We start from the raw sequence: 18,451 nt of genomic DNA, 5'->3' as shown, positions 1-18,451 counted from the left end.
CGCTCTGTGTCTGTGGTGTTTCTCATTCTCTGTCTGTGGTGTTTCTCACGCTCTCTCTGTCTGTGGTGTTTCTCACGCTCTCTGTCTGTAGTGTTTCTCACGCTCTCTTGTCTGTGGTGTTTCTCACACTCTCTGTCTGTAGTGTTTCTCACGCTCTCTTGTCTGTGGTGTTTCTCATGCTCTCTTGTCTGTGGTGTTTCTCACGCTCTCTCTGTCTGTGGTGTTTCTCATGCTCTCTTGTCTGTGGTGTTTCTCACGTTCTCTCTGTCTGTGGTGTTTCTCACGCTCTCTGTCTGTGGTGTTTCTCACGCTCTCTGTCTGTGGTGTTTCTCACGCTCTCTGTCTGTGGTGTTGCTCACGCTCCCTGTCTGTGGTGTTTCTCATGCTCTCTGTCTGTGGTGTTTCTCACGCTCCCTGTCTGTGGTGTTGCTAGGCAGCGGAGACTGTGGAGCTGAGGCACGCCTGGGTCAGCCTGCTGTGGAAGGCCATGCAGCTCCCCGGCCCCGGCTGCTCTTACTCAGCCTGCATCTGGTACCTTTTCACACGTCGCCCCCTCACCTACTCATGAGACATCTTAATCCTGGAAGGTGCACGACAGGTTTAGTTTCGGAAATTGCTACTTGAAAGGAGCTTTTTACTGGACTGCTGAGAGTGGTGCCCTTGGGGACTCATTCCCGAAACTGAAAATGAAAGAGGTATGGTAATAGAGCAGCTGCACTACTGCATGATCAAAGATTACTCAGATTATAATGTTCAGATGGTGCCTGAGACAGCAGGCAGGAGGCTTTTTTAGATGGTGTACTCTCTGTTACCCTGTGGTGGGGTGAGTGTGAACCCTGTGTTACCTCGTTCTGGGGTGAGTGTGTATTCTGTGTTACCCTGTGCTGGGGTGAGTGTGCACCCTGTGCTGGGGTGAGTGTGTATGCTGTGTTACCTTGTGCTTGGGTGAGTGTGTACCCTGTGTTACCCTGTGCTGGGGTGAGTGTGTACCCTGTGTTACCCTGTGCTGGGGTGAGTGTGTACCCTGTGTTGCCCTGTGCTGGGGTGGGTACTCTGTGCTGGGGTGAGTGTGTACCTTGTGTTGCCCTGTGCTGGGGTGGGTACTCTGTGCTGGGGTGAGTGTGTACCCTGTGTTGCCCTGTGCTGGGGTGGGTACTCTGTGCTGGGGTGAGTGTGTACCCTGTGTTGCCCTGTGCTGGGGTGAGTGTGTACCCTGTGTTGCCCTGTGCTGGGGTGGGTACTCTGTGCTGGGGTGAATGTGTACCCTGTGTTGCCCTGTGCTGGGGTGGGTACTCTGTGCTGGGGTGAGTGTGTACCTTGTGTTGCCCTGTGCTGGGGTGGGTACTCTGTGCTGGGGTGAGTGTGTACCCTGTGTTGCCCTGTGCTGGGGTGGGTACTCTGTGCTGGGGTGAGTGTGTACCCTGTGTTGCCCTGTGCTGGGGTGAGTGTGTACCCTGTGTTGCCCTGTGCTGGGGTGGGTACTCTGTGCTGGGGTGAATGTGTACCCTGTGTTGCCCTGTGCTGGGGTGGGTACTCTGTGCTGGGGTGAGTGTGTACCCTGTGTTGCCCTGTGCTGGGGTGGGTGCCCTGTGCTGGGGTGAGTGTGTACCCTGTGTTGCCCTGTGCTGGGGTGGGTACTCTGTGCTGGGGTGAGTGGGATGAGCCTGTGTTACCCTGTGCTGGGGTGAGTGGGATGAGCCTGTGTTACCCTGTGCTGGGGTGGGTACTCTGTGCTGGGGTGAGTACTCTGTGCTGGGGTGAGTGTGTACCCTGTGTTGCCCTGTGCTGGGGTGGGTACCCTGTGCTGGGGTGAGTGGGATGAGCGTGTGATTCTGTATCCAGGGATGATGTGGCTGATCTAAAGCGGAGGGCCCAGGACAGTCTTCGCTGCAGCTCTGGCTCTGACGGTGCACTGAACCTGACGGAGAGTGAGCCCCCGCACTCCACCCCAGCCCGACGGGACGGGACCGCACCCTCCCAGGACCCCCTCGCCTCAGGTTACACACCTAAGTTTCCTGCTTCACAAAGGAAAATTTGATTCTCTAGTCCTGTTGCATTTTCCATCTTTTAAAATGTCTTTTTCCTATGCAGGGTGATTGACTTGCATGACATTTTAGGTATGATCCTGCAATGTGCTGCATCTGTTAAGATGGAGGTTTAATCTCAAAGCACTGTCTGAGAGATGGAACATATAAAAATATAAAATATGTTTTAAAGTAGAACATGGGATATATTTTATAAACTCAATACCTTGTCGAGAACCTGTGATGTAGAATTTATTTAATACCACAATATAAGGAGATATGACCGAAATTTTTTTTGAGAAAAAAATAGCTTCATTTCATAAGCCTAAAAGAAACTAACCCTGATAATTTTATTTCCTGTCAAATAGTTGTGCAAACCATCAATTAGCACTGAGTTCACTTTTTTTTTTAAATTGATATGCATCAATGCCCTGGCAATCTGTGGAGTTCTCTTTTGGCTGCAGTACTTCAGTTGGCCATGTGGGGGAGATGTTGACATGGGCAGCCATTTGCACGAGAGGATTTTCACTGTCCTCACATTGCCTTTGAACAGAGCCACACAGTTTGCAGTCAGAAAGTGTGACCCACAGCTGTACATGTATCAGCACGAAACAATTTTACACTTCCCCGATTAAAAAAAATCTCTCAGACAAAACTTGGGATTACACTTTAAGGTTCGCCTTTATCTTATTATGAAGACCGAATCTGAATCTACTTTCGTGCCAATCGAAAGGCTTCCCTCTCAATAGTGGAGACGCATACTACTTGTCACCCAGAAGCGGACAGGTAGGGGGAGGTGGCTATCGACGACATTCCACCGTCCGACAGGGAAGCCTGTGAAGACCGGCCTCCAGGTGGGACAGAGATGACCCAGAGCTGACCTTCAGGTGTCTGTGGATGAGTGACTTACGCCAGGGCTGACAGGGGTCACGTACAGACCCGAAAATGGCTCCTTTCAGCAGGCCCTCATTAGTGGGAGCTTCTCCACAGATGATATAGATTTGTCATTATGCAGACACGCATCTGTACAAGTGGTACGATGGTCATGGACTGGAAAAGGCCTTGCTCGTGTTCACCAATGGGCCACTGCACTGTTCTCCATGAAAACTGATCATTAAGATATGAAAAATATCATCTGTCTGCCACAGTCTGTTCTGAGACTTCATATGCTCATGAGTTTGGCTGTTTTTTAAAAATATTTTTCTTGATTCTTTTCAGGATGCAAAGATATGTCAGAAGGGATCCATGATGAGCCAACTTCTTGGCAGGCAAATATGACATAACGAACCCCTCAGTAAGTCTATCTGCAAATATGTTTGCATCTGTTCATATCAGAAGAACACATTGAATCCGTGGCTACTTCGCTGGGTTTGAGGCTGTCATTTCTCAAGTGCCAGTTTCTTTGCAGTTATTTGCCACTGTTGTTCTTTTCCATCTGCTCCACCTAACAACATACATTACTCTGCGAAGTGTTGAGGCCAGCCGTGGTGAAAAAAACAACGTGTGAAACTGTGCTCCAATTAGAAGGTTTTAATTGCCTTTTTACCACCCTCACACCAGAACCGTCAGCTACCGCTTTGACTCACTGCCTGGACAGAAGAGTTGCGATGTTAAATCTCCTTTTCATTACAGTCATCCGGACTCAGTGTTTGATGACTGGGCTTCCCTAACTTGCAGTGTGGTGCTTCTGCATGGCAGCAGGCAATACAGTTTCCCAGGCCATAGACTAAAGGCACCCACATGTGCTAAGACTGATTGATCTAACTTCTCTGGAGGCATTGTTACCCCCCAACAGACCCCCTACTGACAGGTCCAGGGCTGCATCCATGCCAATGCAGCAAAGCTAGGGGTGTCTTTCGCTATTCACTATACTGTAGCTGTGTTACGAACACAGAACCTTTCCAATGCACAAATACCTGTACCTGTACAAATACCTGTACTTCAGTGTGCAGTCGTACTGCCAATTCACAAGCAGGCCAGCCTATCTCCCCTTTTCAGTGCCAGCTGAAGCATGGCGTGGGAGTCCAGTAGTAAAAAAACTAAATACTTCAGCTTCATCCGAAAGTGCTGCGTAGGAGTCTGTGGATCCCCAGGTTAAAAATAACCTTTAAGGTCATTCAGTTACCATGGAACTGTAGATAATTGTCCCATGATTCAAGAAGCCTGTTGCGGTTTGGAATGTAAACTCACGGCGCAGAACAGAGCCTGCAATACCTAAAGTGTTTTCAAAGGGTTACCTTCTGTTACCCACAAATAACCTCTCGCAGGTTTCTGCAGCTGTGGCTCGGTTGTATTATTGCCCATTGTTATTCTACCAGGACAGGAGCATTTATGAAACAGCTTCTTTTTTTTTTGTCAGTTTGGCCAGTTTTCCGACAAACAGACAGGCCTGGCGGATACTGTTATGTATACTTAAGAATAACGTTTTTAAGAAAGCCGTTTCAGCATAAAAAAAAAATAACGACCACACTCTCGCTTATGAACCTCTCGCGTGTGCTTGCTTGCATTTCAGGAACCCCCGCCCCCCCCCCCCAACTAAGGGTGAAAGGTCACCTGACAGAGTGACCCTACAGTTGTAACAGAAGTAAGCTGATGAGGACAGCCACAAAGGGGTGTCTGCCTATCTGCGGTGTTTCAATGACACAAAATTCACCAGCCATGGAAAAGACTGCTCCTCGCAAAAACAGGACAAATTGTTACAGAAGACTGCGTAACACATCTATTAGTTTGCACTCTTAAAAACTAGGCTTCGGTTAAAGGCAGAAGCAAACACTTATGTATTAGATACTTATGTATAGGTTCTTATCAGTAGTGCATATTGTATTACAATGTAACCCGAAAAGGAATTCTGCAAATGTGAGAATGGTTGCTTGATTTCACAATTGTCCTTAAACAATGGCTTGTTTTGGTTTTCATCGTTTAAATAATTAAATACATGTTTGTTTGTTTTTTTTTTAATTAAAGAAAAAATAGCCTTTTAATCAAGCTGTGATTATGACTCACTCGCAGTGCCATCACACGGTTGGCGTCATACTACCCTACGTGTGAGCTGGCAGGAAGTGTGTTCGCATATCTGGAGGATTTGTTATTATCATCGCATATTCTCTCTCTTGTTTTAACCGTTGTGGGAGGAAGAATTAAATTCAACAATGCTCACCCAATCATGATGATACTGTTAAGTAGATACATTTTCACAATGCCGTCGTTTTTCTCACGTTACACCAATCTCAGTGTTTTTGAAAGTGGCATCACCTTCTCAGCTGACAGATCCCATTCATTCTGAAGGTTACTTCTGATTATGGAAATCCTAAAAAACCGTTGCCCGAAGGAACAAGGTGCGGTGCTTGAAAAATAGCTGTACATTTAATTGAAAGCAACACATTTGTGGGAAACAACAACTGACAAACAAGCAACGAATTCAAAACGTAAACACAACTGAACTTTCTCAGGTTTGACATGTTAATAACCCAGTTGAATTGTAGTTACACTGTTAATAATCTCTCATAAGAGTGTGACAATAACAATATGCGTTTCATATTGTGTACTGCCGGTGTCATGACTACACTATACAGCCTTGAGGGAAAAGTGACGGAAATAAAACACTCGTTTTTGGTAGGCTAATAAATCTGAATTGGTTGTCCTAAATTGAATTGAACGAAATAGCACTTGAACGACAATGACAAGGAGGAGGGGGGAATGGGGGTTACTAGTGACGAAAATTTGTGGGAGGGGGATGGACAGGTTTTTTTAAACCTCAAACCAAAAAAAAAAAGACACTTTGCAGGAGTGTCGTAGCAGCACCCAGAAAAATCCTGCCGAGCTGTCTGGATGCCGTCCAGTTAATGGGAGCCAGTGTTCCAGAGAGCGGACGCTGCTGAGACACGGAGGAGGCGGGCAGACAGGCGAACTGCGTCGCGGTAAACAACAGCAAGGAGCAACATACGTTCAAAAAATATATAGATTTAGCTGTACCAACCTCTAAACACTGTTTACTCTACTTGGAGGTTATGCGTGCGCCGAAAAAATGACTGTCACTCTGTGTTGCAGTGTAGGCTACTTGTTATGCTAATTACCCCCCAATGACTGGAAATACGCAATTATTTATGAAGTATTACGTATGCTCTGCACTTAGTAGCCTGTACAGTTAGGCTAGTTATTTTGGCTAGCGGCTCTGCATTTGTCAGTCTTAGGGAAAGGAGACATGGGAGACAATTTGCCAGGAGCTGCTGTCGTCTTCGGCAGGTGAATCGCGCTGTGGATAGAGGCAACGTACCGCTGAAAGTATCTGAGGGATCTTCGTCAACGCCAGCACAGCACGAAAACTTGGATTATTGCCCTCTGTGTCGAAACGGAAATAATGTTGGAGATAAACGCGGCGTTCGTGAAATAGCCGAAAAACCGACGCAGGTGGGAAATGACATAATATTAAACTTGTTCGTTTCCTATCAATTCAGTTTCTGATCTTGCACGCGGCAGACGCATTCGGCAGGAGATGCGTATTCGATACGGAATTGCTTTCTGGCAAGCAACTTTTGGACTTTTATTCTGCCACTGTGCATCGATGAAGTGAGGAGTCATCGAGAATCTCCGCAACCGATAAAGAATCGGCTGAAAGAAAACTACGCATTTATTTCCGCGTCTGCGTAATAGCTGAATATTTGCTTGGGAGAGAATTTGCTTGGGATTCACTCAGACTTGATACAAGCGTCCGCTCACCAGTCAGCTGTTTGTTATCAACTAGGTACACAAGTTGAAGTTCACAATTTACTTGGACGGCAGCTCCATTTACAATGCCGCGCAGGGACCTCAGAGATTGAACCGAGGCTGAAGTGTCCAGGGGAAATAAAGGAGAATGGCATACCCATTGAACAATTGTGGTGCAAAATTATCCGAAAGGATTTAACCTTAAAGCGACGCCGAGAGAGTGAGTGGCCGACCGAGGATGTCAGACGGGGCGCGGGACGTGCATATACATTCCTCTCCAGCAGTGGCAGCGAACGCAGAGGGAGATGAGATCGAGGTTTTGGAGAGTACGGAGGTCCTTCCCGTGGCCCCAGAGGACGTAAGTGATGACTGATGCTAGTTCACACAGTTGATCGCTGCCTTTACCTCAGGTACCCCCACGTTCAGGTTGTGATCTGCTAACTTTGTGCAGTAGGCGACCACCTTGGGATTTATGCTTCGGTATATTTGAACGGTGTGCGTTTTACATGCTATTCAGATAACGATGTGCAGCTCGTTTTATTCTCCTTGTACCGCAAATTTTGACATCCCGTTTGGAAGCGGTATAGGAACTCCAATGCCAAATTGGACTATCCCATTAAAACAGTCACGTTAATGTTTATCTTCAATAAATGCTACCGTAATCATTTCGGACTGAAAATATCGTATGCTTATTCACATACAATAATAGTGGAATTGTATTAGATGCGAGTAGAAGCAGAGCGTGATGCTTTGTTGAAAGTACTTGAAAGGCTTGATGACACACTCTCTAGGTAACTTTCCCTTGCATTTCTTTCTCCCTCTCTCTCTCTGTGCCCCTATCTTTATGTCCCAGCAATGGAAATCTCTTTTCGACAAGGTATGTAGTCTCTGTGTTCCCCAAAAACTGTCCTGCTTGCATGTTTACTCGTCAGATCAGGTCACCTGTGTGGATGCTAACGTGTGCTTCTCCAATTTCACTTGGCTACGTGTATCATGAAACAGCAGCATGCTGTTGCGAAAGTTGGCATCAGCAGCTGAGTGACTGATTTTTTTTTCTCTCCAGAAGAATCCATCTTGTATTACCATGCTGTATTCAGAAAAAGCTACAAATACATGTTTTGAAAACTTCCATAGGTTTAGGTGATGTCGTGTTGTAAGCAAAGGCTCACTTTTAATGAGTTTAAAGAAAAGAAATTGCCAGAGAAGGATGTTGTGTTGTTGCACTTGGATGGACTCTTGCACCGAAATCCACAGGTGCTTTGACAAGAAGTAGTGAAGGAGGGGATGCTACGCAGCACTGAGTGGAAAAACGGTATGAGCCGGTCAGAAATCCAGTTCTGGTGACAGCTTCGCCCATCCTGCCTCGGTCGGGAATGGAAGTGAAGAGAGCGGTTTCCCCGCGTGTCAGCGCTGACACTGACCCGTGCAAATGCAATTAGAGCGATACCTAATCCCGCTTACATTTGTCGGCTTTCCCTGCCCGCGGCCCACATGAAAGGGGGCCCCGCTCCCACCAATGGAGAGGCGCTGTCCGGCCTGCCAGTTACAGACCCCTTTCACTCTCTGTCCCCCCCCCCCCCCCCTCCCCATACCCCCCCACCCCCCCATCTCCACCACCCACCCCCCGCCGCCCTAACTTTGGGTGACCTTTTTCATTTGTCATACATGGGAGCGGGGTGTAACCCCCGGGTCAGTCCGATCCCCCCCCCCCCCATCCCCCATCCCCCTTCCCCGGTGTCCCACGGAAGCGAGCTGTGTGATGTCCAGAAATTTATTTTTTTAATTTATTTTTTTATTTTTTTATTTGTCAAACCCTGGGTGACTCCCCTGTTACAGGGAGATACAGGGAGTTCTCACGGGGAGCAGTGCTGTTTTAATCAGGACCCGGCCTGTTCTTTAACCAGAGTCCTGCGTGCCGTGTTTTGGTTTGGATCTGTCCCCCGGAGAGAGTGTTTTTTTCGCTGCAATGCGAGCGCTTCCTAGCTGAGCAGGAAGTCGGGCGACAGAAGCGAGGCGGCGTGATTTGTATGGGCCGTCGCAAGCAGCTGGGGGACGAGAGGGAGGTAATGGAGCGGCAGCCTCATCGCTGATGGACGGAAAGGCTTTTGTGTGCCACGGCTGACTGACGATGGTATTGCCTTAATCACTAGGAGGTAAACACAGCCTGTTATTGCAGAGTACATCGCATAACTTCTCACCACCTCCTTTGGCGCATGAATGATTCTGAAGGGAAATGCTATTTTCACCTTCCTAGAGAGTAGAAAGCTATCGTTGTAGATTTATTTTTTAATTTGTCATTTTTACCAAGCCAAACTCGCAGAGTTGAACAGGGAGTCGGTAGCTCTCCAGACTCATGCTCCCTGCCTAATAATGAAGTAAGCGAGTTGAAGTAATTTGTCATACAAATAGAATGTTACACTTTTTGTTCAGAAGTTGACGGTGTTCATCTACTTCTTGCACAAACGTGGAAACTTGGTAGCAGTTTGGATTTGCGCTGTAGTGTTGAGCAGGGAGGCATCGTCGTCAGTCAGTCAAATATTTCCGTATCATGCACCCCTTGGTTATACACAGTGTACCATTTCATAGCCCTACGACTGCTACGCGGAACGATTTCTGTGCTGTATTCAGTGGATCTCAGACTCAGTGAAGTAGGGGCTCTCTACCACCAGACTGACTGAAGCTGAGGCTCTCTACCACCAGACTGACTGAAGCTGAGGCTCTCTACCACCAGCCTCACTGAAGCTGGGGCCTCTCTACCACCAGCCTTACTGAAGCTGGGGCCTCTCTACCACCAGCCTTACTGAAGCTGGGGCCTCTCTACCACCAGCCTTACTGAAGCTGAGGCTCTCTACCACCAGGCTGACTGAAGCTGGGGCCTCTCTACCACCAGACTGACTGAAGCTGGGGCCTCTCTACCACCAGACTCACTGAAGCTGAGGCTCTCTACCACCAGCCTTACTGAAGCTGAGGCTCTCTACCACCAGACTGACTGAAGCTGAGGCTCTCTACCACCAGACTGACTGAAGCTGAGGCTCTCTACCACCAGACTGTCTGAAGCTGAGGCTCTCTACCACCAGACTGACTGAAGCTGGGGCCTCTCTACCACCAGCCTTACTGAAGCTGGGGCCTCTCTACCACCAGGCTCACTGAAGCTGGTGCTCTCTACCACCAGCCTTACTGAAGCTGGGGCTCTCTACCACCAGGCTCACTGAAGCTGAGGCTCTCTACCACCAGACTCACTGAGAAACATTCCAGCCAGCTGCAGCTGCGGCGTGTGCAACTGCTGCCTGCAGAATATGACAAAGAACTTTTGTCCCTGGGTTTATCTGGATGGGAAGGCCCCTGATTGGCCTTGTTTACCTCTCCGCTACAGCCCAAACCTCCCACCTGTTCTCCGGGCAGCTGCGTGCAGAGCCGGGAAGGGGCTTGCGGGGGTCCAAGCCGGATGCCCATTGGAGGAGCCGGGGTCTCCCCAAAGCACAGCCGCTCTCTCTCTGAATGTGGGCGGGGTTTCGCGCCCCGGGGATACTTCTTGCTCCCCCTGGCCGACGACAGATAGATGCGTTTTAAAACGAGCCGCTGTCTTCTGCGCCTGTTGAGGTTGTCAACGCTTTTATTCCTCTTGCTGTCTGTTGATTGGCTGGCCCCCAGCACCTGGAACCGGATCAGATCGGTCTTGGCAGCTTCAGCTGATAAGATGAATTAAACGTAAAAGAGAACTGATCAGTGCAGAAGATGTTGAACGCGTGCCCATTGGAGAAAGCATCAGGACTGATGCACGTGTGCCATCGGTTTAGGTCACATGACTCAGCTAATATTTCATTCTGTTCTGTTTTTTTTTTTTTTCCTGGGGTGTACTCTGATTGTGATGTCATCACTTCGTCTGGCAGTTCTTCTGTTCAACTGCTCAGTGGCTCATTCGGTTAAGTAGGGCACCAGGCAGTGGTGAATTGATGAGCCCCACAGTCCGCGGATTGAATCTGGGTATGAGAGGGTTCAGTCAGTTAGGGGTCTGTGTTTTATCGCTGTATAGCGACCCCCCAGAAATCGATTGGGCGCCCATGGATTGCATGTTCAAGCCACATATGAAAGTTCTTCCTCTGACTTCCTCTGTGCAACGTTAGCGGCAGCGCGCGGTGCGAAAAGAAGCGGACTGGTGACATCACGTTTTTGAGGAGAGCCGTGGTTGTCTGTGCTCTCCCGTATTGGCAGTGTGGGGTTGGCAGTGTAGCACAATAAGTAAGGAACTCGATCCTGCCATTGTACCCTTGAACAAGGTACTTAGCCTGCATTGCTTCAGTATATATCCAGCTGTATAAATGGATACAATGTAAAAAAATTTTTTTTTAAAATGCTATGTAAAAAGTTGTGTAAGTCGCTCTGGATAAGAGCATCTGCTATGTGCCTGTGATGTAATGCAATGTAATGGGTTTTCGCATGAACGCAGCTCTGGTTGCAGACAGTTGACCTTTCCAAATTAGGGCGGGAATTGGGCATGCTCAGCCCCATGCTGGGTCCCAAATTTATAAAATAAAAAAGAAATTAAAAATACTGATATTCTGGATTGCTTTAGGGTACTTAACCGCACAAGTTTTTTGGATTAAGACCTGGCCAGTGTGGGTCTTTATTGGGAGTAAGTAGACTGCAGTATTTCCCCCTTCCCACTGTTGGCAAGTCGGGGATTTGGTTGGAATTACAGAGCTGAGTGCCCTTGTTGTGTGTGTATTCAGCTAATCCCCTGTGCTATTGTGTAGGCAAGGCAGGAAGCTGGCTATAGGGCTTCTTCCTCATAACAAACCAAACACACGCATCTACCTCTCTTGACTTGATCGTTGCTCGCGCACTCACAGCACGGGAAAAACAAATATTAGAATGGCGGTGTGGTGCTGAGGGTCTACCCTGCATATCAAGCTGTTAGCCTAGGGATCCTGCTAGCTTTTACCGGAGCATTCACAAGGCACCAAAAGCAGCATATAGAACAAGGAGTAGGCTAGAGCTATTGACGCTACACATTAGCCTACATGCTAAGGACTGGGCAGGACAGACAGAGCTTCCATATCTTGCTGCGGGTCTTCTGTGATGCACAGACGCACGCCCCCCCACGGTGGCAGTTGTCGGAGCCAGCCGGCGAGCCTGCGTTTGACGGAGTTAGGATCAAAGCGTTAAGCGTAGCGGATGCGTGAGATAAGCGAGCGATGGCGTGTCTGTGCTGTGCGTGCCCCCCTGATGGCGCTAATTAAAAGCCATCCCGTGACTTCAGAGTCGCCGCTGACGTGTGTGATTTTTTTTTTGTCGCGTGCCCTGTTTTTAAAAATTTTTAAAAAAAAATTAAATAAACAGCTGTCTGCCGCGGTGTTGTGGGACGGGTTGCGTTTCGGGACGAGCGGGCGGGGTGATTACACGGGCGGTGGTTTTTTGGAGGTGCCTCGCCTCCGAGCAGCTGAGGGGCGCCTGATTGCAGGGGGGGGGGGGGGCTCGCTGTTTTACATACAATCACTGGCTCTGCGGCTGCAGCTGCCGCCCCTGGAGATGGGGGCTCTGAAGTTTAATGATGCTCCCGGGGCAGGAGTGCGCGTCTCTCCCCCCCCCCCTCCAGCAGGTGATTGGCAGTAAATTGGGTTCGTTGGGTGGGGGGTGGGAGGGGTGGGGGGTGAGGGTGGCGACTCGGACGGCGCTGGCCCCGTGTCGGGGCGGGGGGGGGGGGGGGGGGGGGGTGGTGGGGGGGGCGGCGACGGTCTCCATGCGTGCGGTTGAGCTGCTGTCAGCAACCGAGCGAAAGCGAGTCTCCCGGACTGAGGTGTGATCGCCGGGCCCTCGCTCGCCGCTGATATAAATAGCCGGCTGTCTGCGGCGCTCTCATCCCCGACGCGTCCTGAGCAGACGCGTGCACAGAATCGGCGGGGCTGCGCGCGCATGGGGGCCGACCTGGCCGTTTCGGGTGGCTGGAGCGGGGCGGGGCGGAGCCCTTTTGGGTGAGCGGGCCGCACCGGAGCCCACAGCAGGACGGGTGTGTGTGTGTGAGGGCTGGTGGCCCCCGGGTGGGGCTGAGGGCCCTTTTTGTGTTCTGCGTCGGGCTTTGATATGTTAATCCCGGGATGCTCTGGCCTTTGGGTTTGATTCGGGCTGGGGCTGGGGCGGGCGGGGCGGTGTGTGTGTGTGGGGGGCGGGCGGATGGGTGGGCGGGCGGGTAGGCGGGGGGGGGGTTGTGTGTGTGTGTGGGTGGTTGGGGGGGTGGTTGAATCGGTGCCAGAGAGCGGCGCTGGAGGTGGGGGATCAGATGCGGGGGGGCTGGCAGGACGGCCCGGTCGTCGGTGTCACTGCGGGGCGAGCGTCTGTTCCCAGAGACGGCTCTGCAGCCCTCGCTCTGTCAGCACCGAAACCAGAGCCGGCCAAAGGCCCCGCTTTCCCGTCTGTTTCCCAGGCTTCCTCCTCCTCCTCCTCCTCCTCCTCCTTCTCCTCCTGCTGCTTCTCTCGCAGAGAGACACATGCCACGAGCCCTCGCGCGTTTCACACACACACACTCACACACACAACTCTTTTTCCCTCTCCTTTTTCTGTGAGAGTCACGGCGGCGGCGGCGGCGGCGGCTGAGGAGCTCGACTAGCGACCGGTTTCGAGGCCTGTGATCTTCAGCGCTAACCTGGAGTTTCGAGGCTATTAGGCAAACAGTCATTTTGCCCGCGTGCGTTTCCTGCCCCAAAGCCCCTCCTCTGCAGCCGCCGCCGCGGCGGCGACGTAATGTCACGGTTGCGCTCGCGAGGGCTAGACGCTTGTCGCCGGGCGTCGGCGTCGTCTCCCGACGGGTTTTTTTTTTTGGCAGAAGCGAGGCAGAGAGGGGGGGGCTGGGAAAAGGGGGGGGGGGGAGGGGAACAGGCAGAATAGCGAGGCCATTTTTCAGGGTTTTATCTCGCTGAAAATAGGTGCGCAGAGAGTGCTGACTGGGAGAGCTGCCTGCCGCTGCTCTGCTCATATCGCTGGCTGATCTTCCTGTTTCACTGTGTCGGTCACAGCCACGAGGATCAAAGGCTTAGAGGCCATTTATTTCTTAACTGCGCAACTTAGAGACACCTTTCCACAGGTAATGGTTACTGAGAGTTTCTGGAGTGGTTCCCCCCCCACCCCCCCCCACCCCCGCGACCCACCACACTTAAGATTGCAGGCAAATGCTTCTCCCGTAGAGACGTTGGAGATGGGATATGTGCTTGTATGGTTTGTGTGTGTGTTGTCTGGAGTGAGTTTTGAGTCTTTTTCTGTGTGCTTGTGTGTGTGTGTGTGTATTTGTATGCTTTGTGTGTGCATTCTGTGTGTCTGTGTGTTTTGGGGCGGTGTGTTTGTGTGTGTATGTGAGCCTGTGAGCGTGCTGTGTTTATGTGTGTATGTGAGCCTGTGAGCGTGCTGTGTTTATGTGTGTCATGTGCGTCTGTGCGTGGAGCTTCTAGGGTTTCAGGCGAGACACTTAATCCTGCAGAGGGGTTCCTCCGCTCAGTCCTGTCCTACAGGCCCGTCAGGTTTGAGCAGCAGTCTGAAAGGAACACAGAGGGCCGGCCACTGCTATCCGGTGTCCGTCTGTCAGATCTGCTCTCACGTCTTTATCCTGCTCCCGCCCCTGCTCCTGCTCCTGCTGCTGCTACCACTCATACCCCTGCCCCTGACCCTGCTACTGCTTCTGCCACTGCTCTTCCTGCCCTTGCTCCTAATGCTCCTGCTCCTGCTCCTGATCCTGCCACTGCTCTTCCTGTCCTTGCTCCTAATGCTCCTGATCCTGCCACTGCCACTGCTCCTGCCTCTGCTACTGCTCCTACTCCTACCTCTGCTCTTGCTCCTGCTACTGCTCCTGCTCCTGCTCCTGCCCCTGCTACTGCTACTGCTACTGCTACTGCTACTGCTACTGCCACTGCTACTGCTACTGCTACTGCTACTGCCACTGCCACTGCCACTGCTCCTGCTCCTGCTACTGCTCCTGCTCCTGCTCCTGCCCCTGCTACTGCTACTGCTACTGCTACTGCCACTGCCACTGCCACTGCTCCTGCTCCTGCTCCTGCTACTGCTACTGCTACTGCTCCTGCCCCTGCTACTGCTACTGCTACTGCTACTGCTACTGCTACTGCCACTGCCACTGCCACTGCTACTGCTACTGCCACTGCCACTGCCACTGCCCCTGCTCCTGCTACTGCTACTGCTCCTGCTCCTGCTCCTGCCCCTGCTACTGCTACTGCTACTGCTACTGCCACTGCTACTGCCACTGCTCCTGCTCCTGCTCCTGCTACTGCTACTGCTCCTGCCTCTGCCTCTGCTCCTGCCCCTGCTACTGCTACTGCTGCTGCTGCTACTACTGCTACTGCTACTGCTACTGCCACTGCTCCTGCTCCTGCTCCTGCTACTGCTACTGCTCCTGCCTCTGCCTCTGCTCCTGCCCTAGCTCCTAGTAGCAGCATCCTGACCAGATGGAGCATTGAGTACATGCAAGGAACAAGCCAAGGGGAGCATGTCAGCTATTAGGCTTCTCATGCTTGTGAATGCACACACACACACACACACACATGCACACATGCATGCATGCACGCACAAATGCACATGCACACGCACTCACATGTATGCACACACGTATGCATGCACGCATGCAAGCACACGCACACACACGCACACACACACACGCACATACACATCACGGCCGTGGCTGCCCCCAGTGGCCACTCTGCGGCAAAGCGTTCTGCTCACGATGCTGTAATCGTTCTCTCTTTCATTCCTCCCTCCCTCCTTTTCCTGCACTGGTTAGATTAAAAGACAGAGACAAATGAAAGGTAATTACAAACCCCCTCCACTCCTCCTCCCACACGTAGCTCTTCACAGAGATAAATACGCTAGGAGGAGGACTCCATCCCCCCTTTCCCCTCATCCTCGGTGCGATTTCCACACTTCCCTCTCTTCCCCCGGAGCCGGGCTGAGAGGACGAGAGAGACGAGCGGGTTTACCGAGGTGAGAATAGCGAGCCGATCTTTTCCGTCGCCCCGATGCGCTCGTCCGCTTGAGTTTTTTTTTTTTTCCCCCGGAAAACGGAGGGAGAAAGAAAAAAAACGCGCGAACGAGAGCGGCTCTGCCTCTCCCGGCTGCGTTCTGCCGTGCTGGGCGCTCGCCGTCCGCAGTTTGAGGCCTCGCTGTGCCGCCGTGCTTACGTCACACGATCACGGGAGCGGTGCCCGCGGTGAGATTCGCTCTGCTGCTGAGCAGCGACGGCAGGGGCGCTCTCTGCTGTCCTCGCCGACACGGTCACTTAATTCCCTCAGCAGACCTCTCGCTCTCTCTCTCTCTCTCTCTCTCTCTCTCTCTCCCCCCCCTCTCTCTCTCTCTCTCTCTCTCTCTCTCCCCCCCCTCTCTCTCTCTCTCTCTCTCTCTCTCTCTCCCCCCCCCTCTCTCTCTCTCTCTCTCTCTCTCTCTCTCTCCCTCCCTCTCTCTCTCTCTCTCTCTCTCTCTCTCTCTCTCTCTCCCTCTCTCTCTCTCTCTCTTTCCCTCTCTCTCTCTCTCTCTCCCCCTCTCTCTCTTTTTCCCTCTCTCTCTCTCTCTCTCTCTCTCCCCCCCTCGCCAAGGTGAACCGTGCTGCTTACTTTTCAAAATATCAGCGCAGTGAGCGCAGTTTCATCTTACGCCGTATCGCACGTTTTTTTTTTGTAACCCCCCCATCCCCCCCCCCCCCCCCCCCCCCCCCCCCCCCGATGCACACTGCGGGCAGCTGGCAAGCTGAAAGACACCAGCAGGGCAAAAAGGACCCGGGGAAATTACAGGAGAGCGGATGTGAGTCTGTGTGAGGGCCATCACAGTTCGCCACTCTCAGGAGGACGTGGAGCTGCTGAGCCGGCCTGCGCTGCGGCCGTCGCTAGGCTAACCGGGAGGACGAGCGCGACGTCGGTCGGTTTGTCTTGTTAATTATCGTCCTGGAAACCCGCTGACCGCCGGCGTGCTCAGGCTGCTACGCGACCTCAGGTCAGAGCCCGAACCGCACGCCCCCCCCCCCCCCCAACCCCCCACCCCCCCCACCCCCCCACCTCCGCACACGCGCTCCCAGCCGAGCGTGGAGTGAGACGGGAACGGGAGAGGGGCGACGGGGGGGCTGGAGGGGGGTACCGAGAGGAACGGCGTGAGGAGAACCGAGCCGTGCCAGCCGGGGCCACCGGGTTCGCGGATATTTTCGGAGGGGGATCACGATCTCATGATCGCACGCCCCCCCCACCCCCCCTCCCCCCCTCTCCGTATTGATCTGGTTTGTGGGTCGAGGCTGGCCTGCGTGCCGTGAGCCCCCCCCCCCCGCGCGCGGTCGAGGCGCGGCCCGGCGCTTTGAAGCCAGCAGCTCAATTACAGGGTCGTTATGGTGATTCATGGCTTAATTAAACGAGTCTGCCGGCTGGGGTCTGGGGCGTTAGGCGCGCGGGGGAGAGAGAGAGAGACGAGAGGAGGAATGCTGCACTGGGCTGAGCGGGGGTTGCCGTGGCGAGGGGCTGATTTACTACGCCCGCGCGGGGCTGCCGACGCAGGGCCGCAGGGGCAAACCCTGCAGGGGCAAACCCTGCACCGGCTAGATAGACGCCAGCCTCCGCTGGATCTGTCAGGCTGTGGCGTAGCTTTTTATCTCAACACGCGTGCGTGTGTGTGTGCGTGTGTGTGTGTGTGTGTGTGTGTGTGTGTGCTTGTGTTTGTGTGTGTGACCGTGTGTGTGTGTGTGCGTGTGTGTCTGTGTGTGTGTGTGTGTGTGTGTGTGTGTGTGTGTGCATGTGTGTGTGGTGGGGGGGGGGTCTTCACTGCTTCTTGGTCATTAGGGTGGGATTGGTATCCAGTAGTTTGTCATTCAGAAACTGTTGGCGGGGTGGGGGGGGGGTGAATGTTATCCCCTCAAAACATGGGGGGGGGGGGGGGTGGGCGTGTCACCCTCCCAATCCCCTCAGCAGGTATGACGCCTGCCTGTGGTGTGAGGCTCGGTGGTGAGCTTGGTGTGAGCGCCATGACAACGTGAGCGCCATGACGACGTGGGGGCCAAGACAGTCGAGTGCTACCTGATCATCCACTCCCGACTCCTCGGTCGCTCCATGAGGAACGTCTTTCTGGGGCAGGTTGAAGGTGAAGCTGTTTGAAAGTGGAGGCCACGTCCTTTCGTAACACCGTGTGCAAGAACTTTGCTTGAGGCACCAAGTTTCCTAAAATCTTCCTCTGTGCCCTTTTTTTTTTTCTTTTCCTTTTTTTATATCGTTGGCACATAAACGTTAAACTGACACCCTGCTTTTTTTTCCCTCACCTGTCATGCTTCACCTGAGGTGCTTTTTCACACTTGGATGCCTTCTATACTGAATATATCCGGTTGCCTTGTAATGCACCAGTTACTGTAGGTGTGAAAACAGATGCCAGCGTGGTCGCATGTTGTCTGTTTCCAGCCTTGGAGGAAAGTAGCGTAGCTTCCCTGTGGCGCTACAGGTCCCAGCTTATGAATTTTGTTGCTCTCCGACGCGCTTGTTCACGGAGATCGCTGTTACCTGGAGACGGAGCGGCTGCGCTTCTTCCCCCTCCTCTTTCGTAAGCGCGGGCCGGTGCAGGCCCGCTGGGTCGCTTTGCCTTCCCGCAAGGCCAGCGCTGAATATTGGGATCTGCGAGACACTGGCCATATCCGCTTCTCGATTAATTATTCAGTATGTGTAATATATTGGGAATGGTTTCAGCAATTACGCTTTTTTAGAAAAATG

The 18,451-nt window shown here is 52.2% G+C and overlaps 1 protein-coding gene across 2 annotated transcripts in view; it reads left to right on the top strand.

Annotated features, from left to right (window-relative positions):
* The first annotated feature begins 5,777 nt into the window (after positions 1-5,777).
* rhbdl3 (rhomboid, veinlet-like 3 (Drosophila)) overlaps positions 5,778-18,451 on the top strand; it is a 50,279-nt gene continuing 37,605 nt past the window's right edge. The window contains exons 1-2 of one of the 2 annotated variants that reach the window (XM_035407180.1): positions 5,779-7,086; positions 7,582-7,605. In XM_035407180.1, the coding sequence (XP_035263071.1) occupies positions 6,967-7,086; positions 7,582-7,605 (144 nt within the window). In that variant the 5' untranslated portion in view covers positions 5,779-6,966. Of the gene's footprint in view, positions 7,087-7,581; positions 7,606-18,451 lie in introns of both variants that reach the window. The other variant, XM_035407181.1, reaches the window with a different exon arrangement.

The sequence above is a fragment of the Anguilla anguilla genome, chromosome 2 (genome assembly GCF_013347855.1).
Source record: "Anguilla anguilla isolate fAngAng1 chromosome 2, fAngAng1.pri, whole genome shotgun sequence".
NCBI classification, from domain to species: domain Eukaryota; kingdom Metazoa; phylum Chordata; class Actinopteri; order Anguilliformes; family Anguillidae; genus Anguilla; species Anguilla anguilla.
This window is presented reverse-complemented; position numbering and strand designations above follow the sequence as displayed.